The 13,005-nt window shown below is 38.7% G+C and overlaps 1 protein-coding gene across 1 annotated transcript; it reads right to left on the minus strand.

Annotated features, from left to right (window-relative positions):
• Positions 1-6,790: 6,790 nt before the first annotated feature.
• Positions 6,791-9,154, minus strand: LOC110924598. The gene is made up of 4 exons (XM_022168593.1): positions 8,492-9,154; positions 8,127-8,396; positions 7,672-8,012; positions 6,791-7,571 (listed from the first exon to the last, which is right to left on the minus strand). Exons 1-4 carry the CDS (start codon positions 9,152-9,154, stop codon positions 6,791-6,793), a joined length of 2,055 nt encoding a protein of 684 aa, XP_022024285.1.
• Positions 9,155-13,005: the final 3,851 nt, after the last annotated feature.

Genomic DNA, 13,005 nt, shown 5'->3' on the forward strand with positions numbered 1-13,005 from the left:
AACAAAAGCAAAGGTGAGTTCACGAACCTTCTACAAGGCACGGCCATCCTCCAGAGGTAGGATGCCACTCCACTAATCTTTGCACACATGCCTGTAGGGCCGCGACGCGATATGGATACTAACCTTCGCACACACGTCTGGGAGACCGCGATACGGGCTAGTAAGCCAGCGAACCAACCGTGAATTCACTCAACTTTGTTGTTGACTCGTTGTTACATGCCTTGCAGGTCATTAGGTCCCTAGCTTAAGGAGGTTGCACAAGGAGGCGTGGTCGTTGTGGGGAAACTTATATTAAAACTTATGTTTTGCTTCCGCTGTAAACTCAAAATATGTTTTGACACCAATTGTATTGTGGTTGGTTTTATTTACTTAAATACGTTGTTCAATATGATTGGTGGCTATGATCCTGGGCATGTCACGCCTCCAAGGCGGGGTGGGGTTTTGGAGGGGTGTGACACGTTTATTGCATGTCGAAAGACTAATTTTACAAAGGATAACGGAAGATTTAAAACACACTAAGATTTATTTATTTACGGAGTAGTGGTTCTTGGATAAAGATGCTAATACTGGATCAGGTTTATTAGAGGTTTGTATTCTCTGCTACAGTAGCTTGCATATAGAGGTTAGCCCATTTTTCGTCTAATTTATCTTCCCAAGGTGGATTATTGCCTATTTCCTAGATTTCTGGATTAAACCTCACTTTCTTGAGTTGGGGTTTCTGACTTTTCCTAATAATCGAATTTCTTTTCTCTGGGGTAAGAGGATTCTCATATTGAGCTTTACGGACAAAGATTCCCTCTTCCAGATCTGCTGGGTATTTTGAGGAAGAGGTTCCTTTTTCTTTAGGTGCAGTATCTAATTTGTGGTAGATAGCAGAAAGTCTTTGTTTACCCATACTGTAACTAACAAATAACTAGTTAATAAAACACATAATCACAGAATGGCAATTTAAATATTCCTTAAATTTTAATAGACTTAAATCAGTGGCAAGCTTATATTAGTGGCTCTGATACCACCTTTTCCTGTCACGGCTCTCGACCCTGGTTTGACCCGGTCCAGAGCCGCGAGGCAGGAAATCCCGTGGTATTAAATTTAAGCGACATCGGAAGTCTTTTAAAACAGGATCTTTTAATATTAAAACTGCCCGTTTACATAATTTACGGATAAAACCTTATAATTTACAATAAGATGATTTCACCGGGAAATCTTTATTTTACAAAACATGTTTCTTTATTTATTTACATTGAGCCACTTCTCTAAGCTTGTAGTGCTTCATGGCACTTTTCTTGGATCACAACAGATCACCTGAAACATGTTTGAAAAAGGTTTTGTCAGCGGGGAAATACTGAGTGAATCATTCAGTTTAATGAAGACGACACATTTGTTATAATTTACAGTATTAAGAGCGATTACAATGTTTCTATATCAACCATATACCCACGGTATTTGTCACTCGACTACCCATTGGCTATCTCGTTGTCCAAATGGTGTCTGTGACTATGGTCAGATCACCCATTGGCTAACTCGTTGTCCAATGGTGACGGGAAATAAGTAATGTATACAAAACCCCACATACCGGTTGTAACTTGGTGATTACAAAGACTTAATCCCTGTAATTATAACTTCGAAAACAATTTTGGAGTTTTGTAAAACAGTTGATAAAAAGAGAATGACTCACATTGCAGATTTAACGAGCAGAGTATAAGCCTACTGATTAGCCTTGTTTAACCTAATTTAAATAACAATGCACACAAACTGGGTTAGTAACTAATACAGCATTTACGTCAATTCACGAGATTAAACCCTCACAACGATTGACAAAGTGCAATACTTAAATATCCAGCGGATTCACAACGAATGACAGAGTATAGCCCGAGTTCGGGCAGCACTCAAACATCCTGTCGAAATCACGATGAATAACAAAGTATAAACCCAATCTGAGCAGCACTTAAACAATCGTTGGATAGTTTCAATCGATCGGACGTTGTATCGTAATAGCGATCGAGTTATTACCCTGTTTGTTGCAGCAGAGTTCCGTGCAGTGTGTGTTTTGTAGTAAACAGCTAATATCTCGTAGTATGTATTGAATTTTAACGTCGAAGAAGTATCAGAATTCAAGTCCTAAGGCCCCCTATATATACCCGAATTTGGTACCTCCCGTGTGTCGCGACAGGTTTACCCGTGCCTGTCGCGTATCGCGGGGCAATTCCCCCTAGCCTAGGGTAGGCTTGTCACCTGGATAGCCCTGCTGAGTCGTCGTACAACGAAAATTTTACTTAGACAACGAATTCGGAGGATAAATATCAATTAGGGTTTATCCCCCTAAGTTTTAGGGGCCCTGATCCTGATTCTGATTATTTTGAAAATTTTAGGGTTTATGTAGAATTACTTGGGTTTCTCAATTAGGGTTTCCTTATTAGACAATTAACATAATACATAATGTTTTTAGTGAGAGTTGTTACACTAACACCCACCTTAGCTTACAGTGGTTTTGCAGAATACGCTTCGGGATATAGCACCAGGATACACACTTAGGACACTTCGAAAGATTAGAGGATTGGCCCCCTCTCTCATGTCTAAGGGATCCTGATCCCTTCACAGGTTTAAAGGTATTCACCTTTCTTCCGAATTGGGTTTAAACAACCCGCCTGGAGCGCAAGTTATTCGGGAATAGTTCAAGGTGGCGGGACCAGTTCATGTAAAAGTGGCTGACAATGTCGTTACTATTGGCTAAATCCTGAATCCTAAAGGTATATGAGGATTGATCACCCTCTCTCACGAAAGGGTATTTTCATACTCTCTAAGGTTTAAAGGTTTTCACCTTTCTAAGTCTTGGAGTTTATACACTCCCGCCTGTAGCGCATGAAATTTGGGATTTTCCCCAGGATACTAAGGATTTATCTCCAGTGTATTTTTGGGTTTTACCCCTGTAACACAAGAATCGTCTATACAGTTGGAACTAATGTTGAATAATTTTCTAAGTGTTCGAGGACATCATGCACAGGGGACATTCCTTCTAAAGCAATTGTGTGAAGTTCGAAAGATCAAAATTGGGCTAAGTGTCTCGGACTGGGGACATCTTGGTAGGAGAAGTTGCAAAAGGGGTTGGTGTTTGATGCTAGGGTTACACTCAATTCCGGGTATGATCTTTCCTTTGTGAATCTTACATGAATTATTTAACTCTGATTAACGACATATCTTTAGGATATGCCTTCAGAATATGTTTTTGGATATGTTTCGGGATATCTGATTGAAATATTGGGGAAGTAATACTTGGTTAAAAATAAAACTCTGATCAAACAAGTGTTATCAAAACAGGTTTTAGAAAGTGGACTATCTTTTATCTAAAATTGATTGAATTTTTAGAAATTCTATAAAAATTTCCACAATGTATCACTGAGTATAGTGATCAGGATATTTTGCAAAATGCATAACAGAAATTAGGAGGCAACAACAAGTAAGTAAAGAGGTAGTTATATTAACAAATCAAAAGTTGTGCTTTTGGTTTCACCTCAAACCGAGGCCCATCCACCAAAAGCACGATTAGTTTCAACCATATTTGCGCAACGGCTGAAGGTTTGATCTCAAAATGAGACCCATCCGCCTCCAACCGTTGCATCATCCAAAATATCTTATACTAACCGATGACCAAGGGCTTCATCCTGAAACACAGGACCCATCCACCTTTGGTCATCATATTGTTCTAGTGCAGAAAATATAAATTGTTCGACGGCAGGAAAAGTAAATTGTTTGTACAAACCACAACCATGAAATTTAAAAAAGTGGGCTCCGGCCTTGGCACGTATATCCATCATCGCCCACTTCACCGCCTAAGGGGCAGCACCTTCTTGATCAGCAACCTCTTTCCCAGCATCTGCACCAGCATCACCCTCAGGATTCTTCTCGGCATCATCACCAGCATTGGCCACTTCCTCTGCCGCCTTAGAAGGCTCTTCACCAGCATGCTTTGCGGGATGAGCAACAGGATGGCCTCCAAGATCCTGTAATTTCGCTTCCCAAGCCTTGACATTCCAGGAGGGGCATTCGAAGCCCAAGGCTTTGGCCTCATAAGCCATCCTTAACCTGGCTTGGAGAAGGGAAATAACAACGGATGCTTTGAGACTGTCCCGATAGGAACTCATATCCTGCTGGTATTGAAGAAGGGCGGCATCTAGTTTGGCTTGAGCATCCTCATTGGCTTTGTGAAGGGCAGCTTGGTGCTCCTGGGTCATGGCCTTGAATTTATCTTCATAATGCTGGGACTTGGTGGCCGCAATCGCTCCTTGATCAGCTATACTGGCTTCAGCTTTTTCGAGCTTGATCTCCAGCATCTTATTAAGCCCGCAGGCATCTTCATACAAGTGCATGAGACGTTCCAAGCCCTGCAGTTAAAGACACAGGTATCAATATGAAATGAGCAGGATAATGGTTAACATGCATGTTCAGGATATCGGAAGGGAATTTTTACCTGCTTGAGGAATGAAGTGGCTTCACTAAATCCATGGGTCTCGAGAGAGAACGTCTCGGAGGCAGCTGGAGAATCCATTTCTTTTCTCTTCCGGGAGCTAGAGGCTCGGGTCCTGGATGCCGGAGGAGCTTTAGGAGCAGTAGTGATCTTTGAAATAGTAGGATTTGGTGTGGCAGACGACTTCGGCTTAGGTTCTTGCTTGACAGGTACAAGGCTAGAGTAACTATCCAACTCGTCAAGTTGGAAGCCTTCGAGGTTGACAACTGGTACTGCACAAGGGAAGATATTTTTAAACTCATCATAAATAAAGATAATTACTGAGAATATGCTTACCAGACATCTCTGAACTTGACTTTTGGCTTGAATCTGTAAGAAACGGGGAGAAGGTTCTTTCACTAGCAGGAAGTCGGTAGATTTCTTTGATCCTGGACTCGGATTCCGCACTTGGGTGTGCTAAATCTCTAAAGTTTGCTGCACAAAAACATCAGGATATAAGTCTGGGATATAGTTTAAGGATACATTTGGGGATATTCCTAAAACCCTAGATCCTACCCTTGGTTAACCATCTAACCGGCAGATCGAAACCCTTGTCAATAGAGTCTCTTTTCACGAAAAAGAACTTTCGCCGCCGTTGGTCTTCGCTCTTGGTGGCTTTAAGGACTAAAGGGCTCTTGGAGGTGGAGAACAAAAGAAAACGGCTATCACCATGGGACCTCAACCGGTATGCTATGGGGAGGTCTTCAATACACAGGTCAGGGCAATGGCGAGATTTGATTTGATCTAGCACCATCAAAACTCGCCAGACCATTGGCATAGTTTGGGCATAACTAAGGCCGGTGAGGTCGAAGAAACGAAAGATGAAGGGTGGAAATGGATACCGGAGTCCCAAAGAAAAGGGGTATGCGAAAAAGCAGACCCACTCGCCTGATGACACGTCTGATCGGACCTCCCGATTAAAAGGGCGAATGACTGTTCCGGCGGGGAAGGCGGAATCTTTCAGGGCAGCGATATCGGCATTATTGAAGCAGCAGATTTCTTTTTCTGGTTCTCATATGAGGTTTTGACTCACGAGGGTTGGGACTGGTTCATCCGAACGAGATCTTGTCCGTGATGCCATGAGGGGTATCAAGCAAACTATAAGAAATTCAAAGAAAAACAGAGGATGAAAGAAAGGATGAGTACCTGGAAATTGCTTGAAGAGTAATGATAATAATGTGAGATATCTCAGCTAATTATAGGCTGGATATAGGGGGATGAAGAGTAAAAGTAGCATGGGAAGTTGCACAATGTCCTCTCAAACGTCGCTTCGTTTTAATTGCCTCAGTCTGCGAGATAGAATTTTTAAAATATATTCGTTGGATTGGTATACCAACATATATATTTGGGGACAATTGTATGGGCCATTTTCTGAGCGTATATATCCTGACTAATATCTTGCTTTTGACTGTTTGCTTGTGATCAGGATACTGGATTGGGATATTGGTAACATCCTGGGCGATATCCTGGTGTTAACTAAATAATCCACGTGCAGGTAAGAAGCTATAGGTCACTAACGGTCAGATGGACTTCTTCTCCTAGAGACTCGGGCAAATCAGTTATTTGAGAGATGTTGGACCCGAAAGACCAGGTCTACAACGTTCAAGTGGGGAATATCCGCCGGATCCCGGTTTAATAGGATAGTTTGTTATATTTCTTTTAAAAAAAAATTCCCTAAAAATAATACCTTTTCCGGGGCTTATTTACGTTTCAATTTTTTGCAGATTTACATGCCCGTAGCGCACAACGAAAACCACTGGTTACTTCTAAAAATAAATATGCGTTCGCTTAAGATGCTTATTTTCCCGATAACTGTAACCTAAGTAATTGCGGAGAAGGATTTTGCATACACAGGAAAATACATCAAATTCTTTTAGAATTTGAATCTCCATTCGTATGGTTTCTGGGCCGTATATCGTACTGGCAACACTCGGGGATAGATAGTGTAGAAGCCTTAGAGTATTGCGGGGATGTTGTGTGGCCTGATCACGGAGCTCATATTGGCAGAAACTCAGGTGTTATCATATGTATGCTAATAGAAAATCTAGTTTACAACCGTTCATTGACATGGAATGAAGTAAACATGCAGGATGCTTGTGTCAGATATAGACGCTACATGGCTGATGAACTCTACGTCGGGCGCTACACACCAACTAATTTTTGAAGGCTGGACGTACGAATTGTAAAATTTAATTCTTATATAAATTAAAAGTACTAATTACTATTGCGGTTACGAGAATTTGTTACATGATTTTCCTAATTAAAACATAAAAAACTAAGCTATTATTAAAATTCTGCTAAATTATAAGATGGACAAATGTCATCCGTTGGACTCTGGGTTTCTACCTCTTTCCCTTTTCCTTTGCCTGATGATTTACGTGAACGAATCTGTGATGGCATTGGATCTAAACAAACGTCACGAACATGGCCGTATGTTCGACCCCGCGAACAATATACCTGAACGGGCTCTTCCCCACGAGACAAGATTCGGGTGTTTTCTTTTGGATGGCCAGATTGACGTTTTGTATTATGCGAGGGTAATACACTGCCAAGGCCTTCTGGTATCACCCATTCAGACCTATGAGGCAGAGGATTAATCGATTCTTCATACGTTTTTTTGTATACTTCGTTTGAATAACACGAGAATGCATAATGACTGCAGTCAGGTTCACCCAAAAATCTTGAAACAGCAATCACATGCCCACAAGGTAGACCAGAAACTTGCCAGACACGGCAGCTGCACGAACGATTCAAAAAATCAACTACACCCCTTTTCCCACCGTCTTCAACAACAAAATTGTGTACCCCGATGCCTCCAACAGTCCAGGTTCTAGACCCTTCAATTTTCTTTAAAATTTTCTTCTGTGCCCACTGAGTCAGTGAGTGGCTCTCCTGCATGCCCTGCAGTCGACGGTCATAAAACCATTTTTGTACAGACTCGCGGAAGAATTCGATAAGTTGCGTTATCGGCATCTTACGCGAGAATCTAGACAAAGAGTTAATAGACTCCGCACTATTAGATGTCATATAGTGGTATCGATTTCCAGGACAATGAGCTCTTGCCCATCTACCAAACCCAATATTTGTTAAAACCTGGCGTATTCTAGGAATGGCAAGACACAAAGCATTGAATGATTCGCTAAAGTCAGACATCCGATAAGATTTACATGTCTTCCACCATAGTGCCTCGTACTCTTTTTTTAGACGACGGCAAACGTAAATTCATCATTAAATGACGACAACACAACCCGTGGTAAACACGTGGAAACACGTTTCTAACACCTACATGTATAGAATTCGCCCTATCCGAAATGATCGCCATATTTGCTATTTCACCAACACAGTCTCTAAGCTTTGAGAGAAACCATGTCCAAGATTCACCATCCTCTGATTTTCCAATGCCATAAGCAATTGGTAAAATCTGATTATTTCCATCCATGCCCACTGCTAAAAACAACGTCCCTTTAAATTCACCCTTTAGGTGTGCCGCGTCAATGATAACGACCGTCTTAGATTAAACATAAAGCTACGAATCTGAAAATTAATGATAACAAAATAAGATCAAAACCCATGTTACTTTAAAAAAAATAAGAGCAAGTACAAAAGAAAAGGTGTAAATTACCGCAGCACCTAAAGCAACAAAAACCATTTCAAAACGACTTTGCTGATCAACCAAGATGTGAGTAACGCTTCCAGGATTTGCAAGCTTCAAATTGTAATAGTATATTGGTAGTTCGGCAAAAGAGTCTCGGGTTGTTCCTTGTAGAAGTTCAAGTACATGGCTTTTACCACGCCAAGCTTGAAGGTTTGTTATCTCAACCTTGAACCTTTGTCTAAAATCTTTGACAATCTCTTTCGCTCGATATATCCTACCACTGTCTTTTAGTTGTTCCTTTAAAAAGTGACCCAAAACCTTGGGTTAGCCTGACGGAAATGTGGGTGTGTTTGTGTCTTCGAACAGGTGTGTCTATCGTTCATATGTTTAACAAAAAATAAACTACCACCAGGAATAGCGTATGCCTTAAATCGCCATTCACAACCATCACCCATGCATGACACTTCATACCGTGTCTTTGATGATCTATCAACTTTAAACTCGAAATGCTCTAACAAACATTTCTTTCCCAACTCAAGCTTCATCTCTTCTTTGTTATTGAACATATGACCGGCCTCAAACACTATAGATGAAGAAGCTGATTCGTTGTTAGACGTGGATGATTTTTCAAAATTATTTTCTAAAATAGGACACTCATCGTTTAAAACATCAACACTTTCTTTTACTGAAATATTTAGATCTGGAGTTTTGAACTTGTTTAAAGAAGAAAAACCAGAGGAACCAACACCAGACTCTTGAATAACATATAATTTATATAATTCAAAAGGATTCTGCATCGCCAAATCACAAAAAAATCTAACATCTCGATCATTAATTATATCGATCGGATCAGTAAACGTAGACATCCGGTATGACAACCGTGTAATGTTTGGAGTATCACACATCTTAGAAACATAGTTTAAAAAACTATTATATGAATGATCTGTTTCAATTTCTAAACCACGTCTCCTTGAATCGCCATGAGTAACATACTCAATGTTTCCGTTAATGACATCCCACTTCCCCCCAGTATAAACAACAAACTTGACCCTCATGTTGTGAGATAATTACTAAAAAACAAACTCGTAGAATCTTAGATTTATACTTCAAATACGGTTTTTCATAATGTACAGTATTTAAATAAGGGGTCCCTCTAAATAAATGCAAAATGTCTTAAATTCCTACAAAAACGTCTTAGACTCGTACAGAAACGTCTTCAATTCGTACAACAAACGTGTTAAAATAAGAAATCCGGCTCGAGCTGATGTAGCCGACTAAAGAGAGTGAAATGGCTCAAGCCGGGCGGAAACGTCTCAAGCCGTCTGAAAAAATGGGCAGCCATAACGAAACGTCTCAAGCCGTCTGAAACGTCTTAGCCAAGACGTCCAGACGCCTGAGTTTACTGTCGGACACGTGGCAGCGTATGGTTGGTTAGCCGCCAAGACGCTAGACCCCATTGGTGGCGTCTCCCCAAGACGTTTGACTTGGCCATTTTCGCAAGGTTGACCAAGTCTTGGCCATTTTGGCTATTTTCTCATTTATTTATATGTAGGACTCACTCCTTTATAAAAACAAAAAACAACCCCATCCCCACCTTCATCTCTTTTTCTTCTCTCTTCCCCCTTCCCCTGCAGCTCCATTCACCCCACCCTCTTTTACCACCTTCACCTTCACCACCACCACCAACTCATCCTGTCGGAAAAACGCCACTTGTGTTTAAATTTAACAAATGAAAGATACACAGCACAAAAGAGAACACAGTCCAGTGGTTGGGACATGTGTAAACGAAACGGAGGTCACGGGTTCGACCCTACCATCCCTATGAAGAACCCTAATTACAGTTTAAGTTTAATAAAAGAACCCGGTATTCCACAAAGACAGAGCACACCCCAGTGGTTGGGGTGTTAGTATACATAACAGAGGTCGCGGGTTCAAACTCGGCTGACTCTGTTTTCATTGTTTTTATTTCTTTTTATAACTAACTATAAGATTAAGACTTAATTATAAAAATACAAATAATTAATGATTTATTTTTATAACAAAATATAAGAATAAAGATTTATTTCAAATAATTAATTAATGAAAGTTTAAGCAATAAATAATAGGATTTTTATTAACTTATAAATGATAACTAGATCGTTTATATGGTATGTTAATATCTAGGGTAATCGCTTTTGTTCTTTCGGAATTCCCTATTTTCCTTGTGCGCTTATCTTCAAGGAACCTTCAACGCAAAATTGTGAGTAAATCTACAACTCTCCTCTTTATTACACGTTTTTGGGGTGTATCATGTGTCCCTTTTGTCAACTCACGTTTCCAAACCTTACGTGCCAATTACCATATGTTGTGTTATGTGATTATTTTGTTGTTGGTTGTTGTTTTGTTATTTACCTTACATTGTACATTACCATTGGATATAATTGGCCATCCGCTTCCCCATTACCTATGAGTGGAACAAGATGATGCCAACACACGAGATCGGTTCCGTTTGATTGAGCCTAGATCTTGCATTACAAAACCGCACAACATATTACTGTGCACCTTAACATATTGAGATGCTTATTGTTTGAGATTGTTATGAGGTTTGTCGTTTTACCATACAATATGTTCATTTATTACAAGTTGATACATGATTTTGCCATAAACAAACTAAGCTACATTTTTCCAAATAACAAATAAGATTTACTCACCAACCTTTGTTGACCACAAAACTACTTTTACACATGATACAGATGAACAAGCATGAAGAAAGGATCACGCGGGACTTGGGCCTTAGAAGAAAAATGAAGTTATTTAAGTTGGAACATTTTGATTTGTACTTGTTGATTTGAACTATGTGTTATTTGAATTATTTCAATTTTGAATAAATAAATATTGAAACATTTAATAGTATGTCACAAGATTTGTACCAACAAATCATGCCCCACTCACCTTGTCTATTGTTGGTTGGGGTGTGACAGCGTGGGTTCTAAATCGACTTAGTTATTCTTTTCAATATTTTACGTTTCGTCTAATTTCTCCGCATTAACACGCCACAACGGGTGTGCGTGGTTCAACGATTTTACATTTGTTTTTTATTTAGTGTTATTTTTCCTTTTTATTTATGTTTTTACGAGTTTTTCGGGTGTTGATGATTGTCGACAGTGGTATAACATTGGTACTACTTGACGTAACGGGAGGACTTAATACTAGTTTATTAAATTCCAAAAGGAAATGCAATAACATGTAATAGTAATAAAAGAGTCTATTTAATGCAAGATGGCATTCTTTCCTTCAATTCACCACCACCACCACCACCACCACTGCTATTATTATTATTAATTAATACAAAACAATGAAAAATTCCGTATCAACTTAATACTAATAAATGTTTTATTGTATATTTAGATATTGATCATTTACTTTTGACTTATCTGAAATATATAATTAGTTATTAGTAATAATTCTAGTTATAATAAATAATTTCAAATAATGTCAATGTGACAATACCGTCATATTTTTTAAAATGATTTTTTTACTATATGTTTAAAACATCTATTAAATAAATTATTATTTTACATTACTCTATATAACATTTTGTGTAGTTCTTGGCTACAGTACATAAATATATCGTTTTTATGACTTAATTACTATAATGTCATCCGTAAGTTTTTACTTCTCTTCCTTGAGTCTTTTAGTTTTTACACCATAGAGAATCGACTGTTGGAGGGCTGTTATTTTCTATTTTATTTTCTTGTACTGATTTTTCTTTAATGTGGTTTACATTTTTTGTCCATCTGATTTCTATTTCTATGTTTCGTTTTTGGTTGTGTAAGTTTTGTCTTTAAATTAATGTTTTTCGCTATAAATGCAATTAAAGTTTGTCTACGTTTTATGTCATCCCATGGCATAAGTTAGCTTTTGTCTTTGCCTATATTTGACGTAACATGGCGGTATAAATTCGCACTTTTGTTTTACGATTTTCACGGTTTTAGTTGTTTTTTGCTTACTACCTAACACGATTTTATGACCTACGCCCCGCAAAATCTATGATTGTTCATATAATCATAACTTTCAGCCAGAGGCTTGCCGAAGCTCAACTAGATGTCTGTCGGAATCTAAACAGATCAGAGATAATGGTTGAGAACAACCTTTCATGGAACCTAAAAAAATATTAAATACTAATAAAAGGAAATTAAAATCAAACAATAAAAAGGAAAAAAAAAACATAACTCACCGTGTTCTTAAAATCAAACAATAAAAAGGGGAAAAAATATAACTCACCGTTTTCTAGATGTGATGATTTATTAAACAATAAAATATAAATTAATAAATCAATCACCGTTTTCTTCTTCAACAAACTAGCATCGGTCGTCTAAGGACGAGAAGGGGTGAGGAGATAGTTAGAGGAAGAAGTTGGAATGGGTGGTCTCGGAACAAAACAACAAATAACGATAGATTATTTTGTTCGAAGCCACACATTCCATCACCTTCCCCGAACCTTGTCTCCCTTTCCCTCTATCCCACTTTCTTTCAACAAAAACTTCAGAACAACACGGCAGGAACAAAGTAAAATTACTGGGGTTGAGGTATTTACAAATCTGATGGTGGGTTGAGTTTTTATAGGCGAATGTTGAAATATGTTTAGGGTTTTGGGTGGGGTAATAAGGTAATTTCACCTAGAATAAAAGAAAAACAATATTAAATAGTAAAATTGATTATTTATTTATTTTAATAGACATTGAATTAACCGGTAGCAAAAGTATGGGTTATGCTTTAGCCGACATCAAAAAGTGCGAACTGAGTTGTCAAAAGTGTGGGATAAGCCACCAAATGCGTGAGTTAAGCCTTAGCTGTCACAACCAAATAAATTTATTTGACAGAAGGTAATTGGTTGTAATCATAAATGTCTATTTTCTTAACTCTG

The sequence above is a fragment of the Helianthus annuus genome, chromosome 3 (assembly GCF_002127325.2).
Source record: "Helianthus annuus cultivar XRQ/B chromosome 3, HanXRQr2.0-SUNRISE, whole genome shotgun sequence".
In the NCBI taxonomy this organism is placed as follows: domain Eukaryota; kingdom Viridiplantae; phylum Streptophyta; class Magnoliopsida; order Asterales; family Asteraceae; genus Helianthus; species Helianthus annuus.

What these genes read in the sequence shown, in the direction of transcription:
- LOC110924598 (XM_022168593.1), bottom strand. Translation starts at nt 9,154, where the DNA reads ATGAGGGTCAAGTTTGTTGTTTATACTGGGGGGAAGTGGGATGTCATT. An exon ending in TTGTTGCTTTAGGTGCTGCG is followed by an intron (nt 8,013 to 8,126) that starts GTAATTTACACC and finishes GTTTAATCTAAG; the next exon opens with ACGGTCGTTATCATTGACGC. An exon ending in GGCACTATGGTGGAAGACAT is followed by an intron (nt 7,572 to 7,671) that starts GTAAATCTTATC and finishes TGGGTTTGGTAG; the next exon opens with ATGGGCAAGAGCTCATTGTC.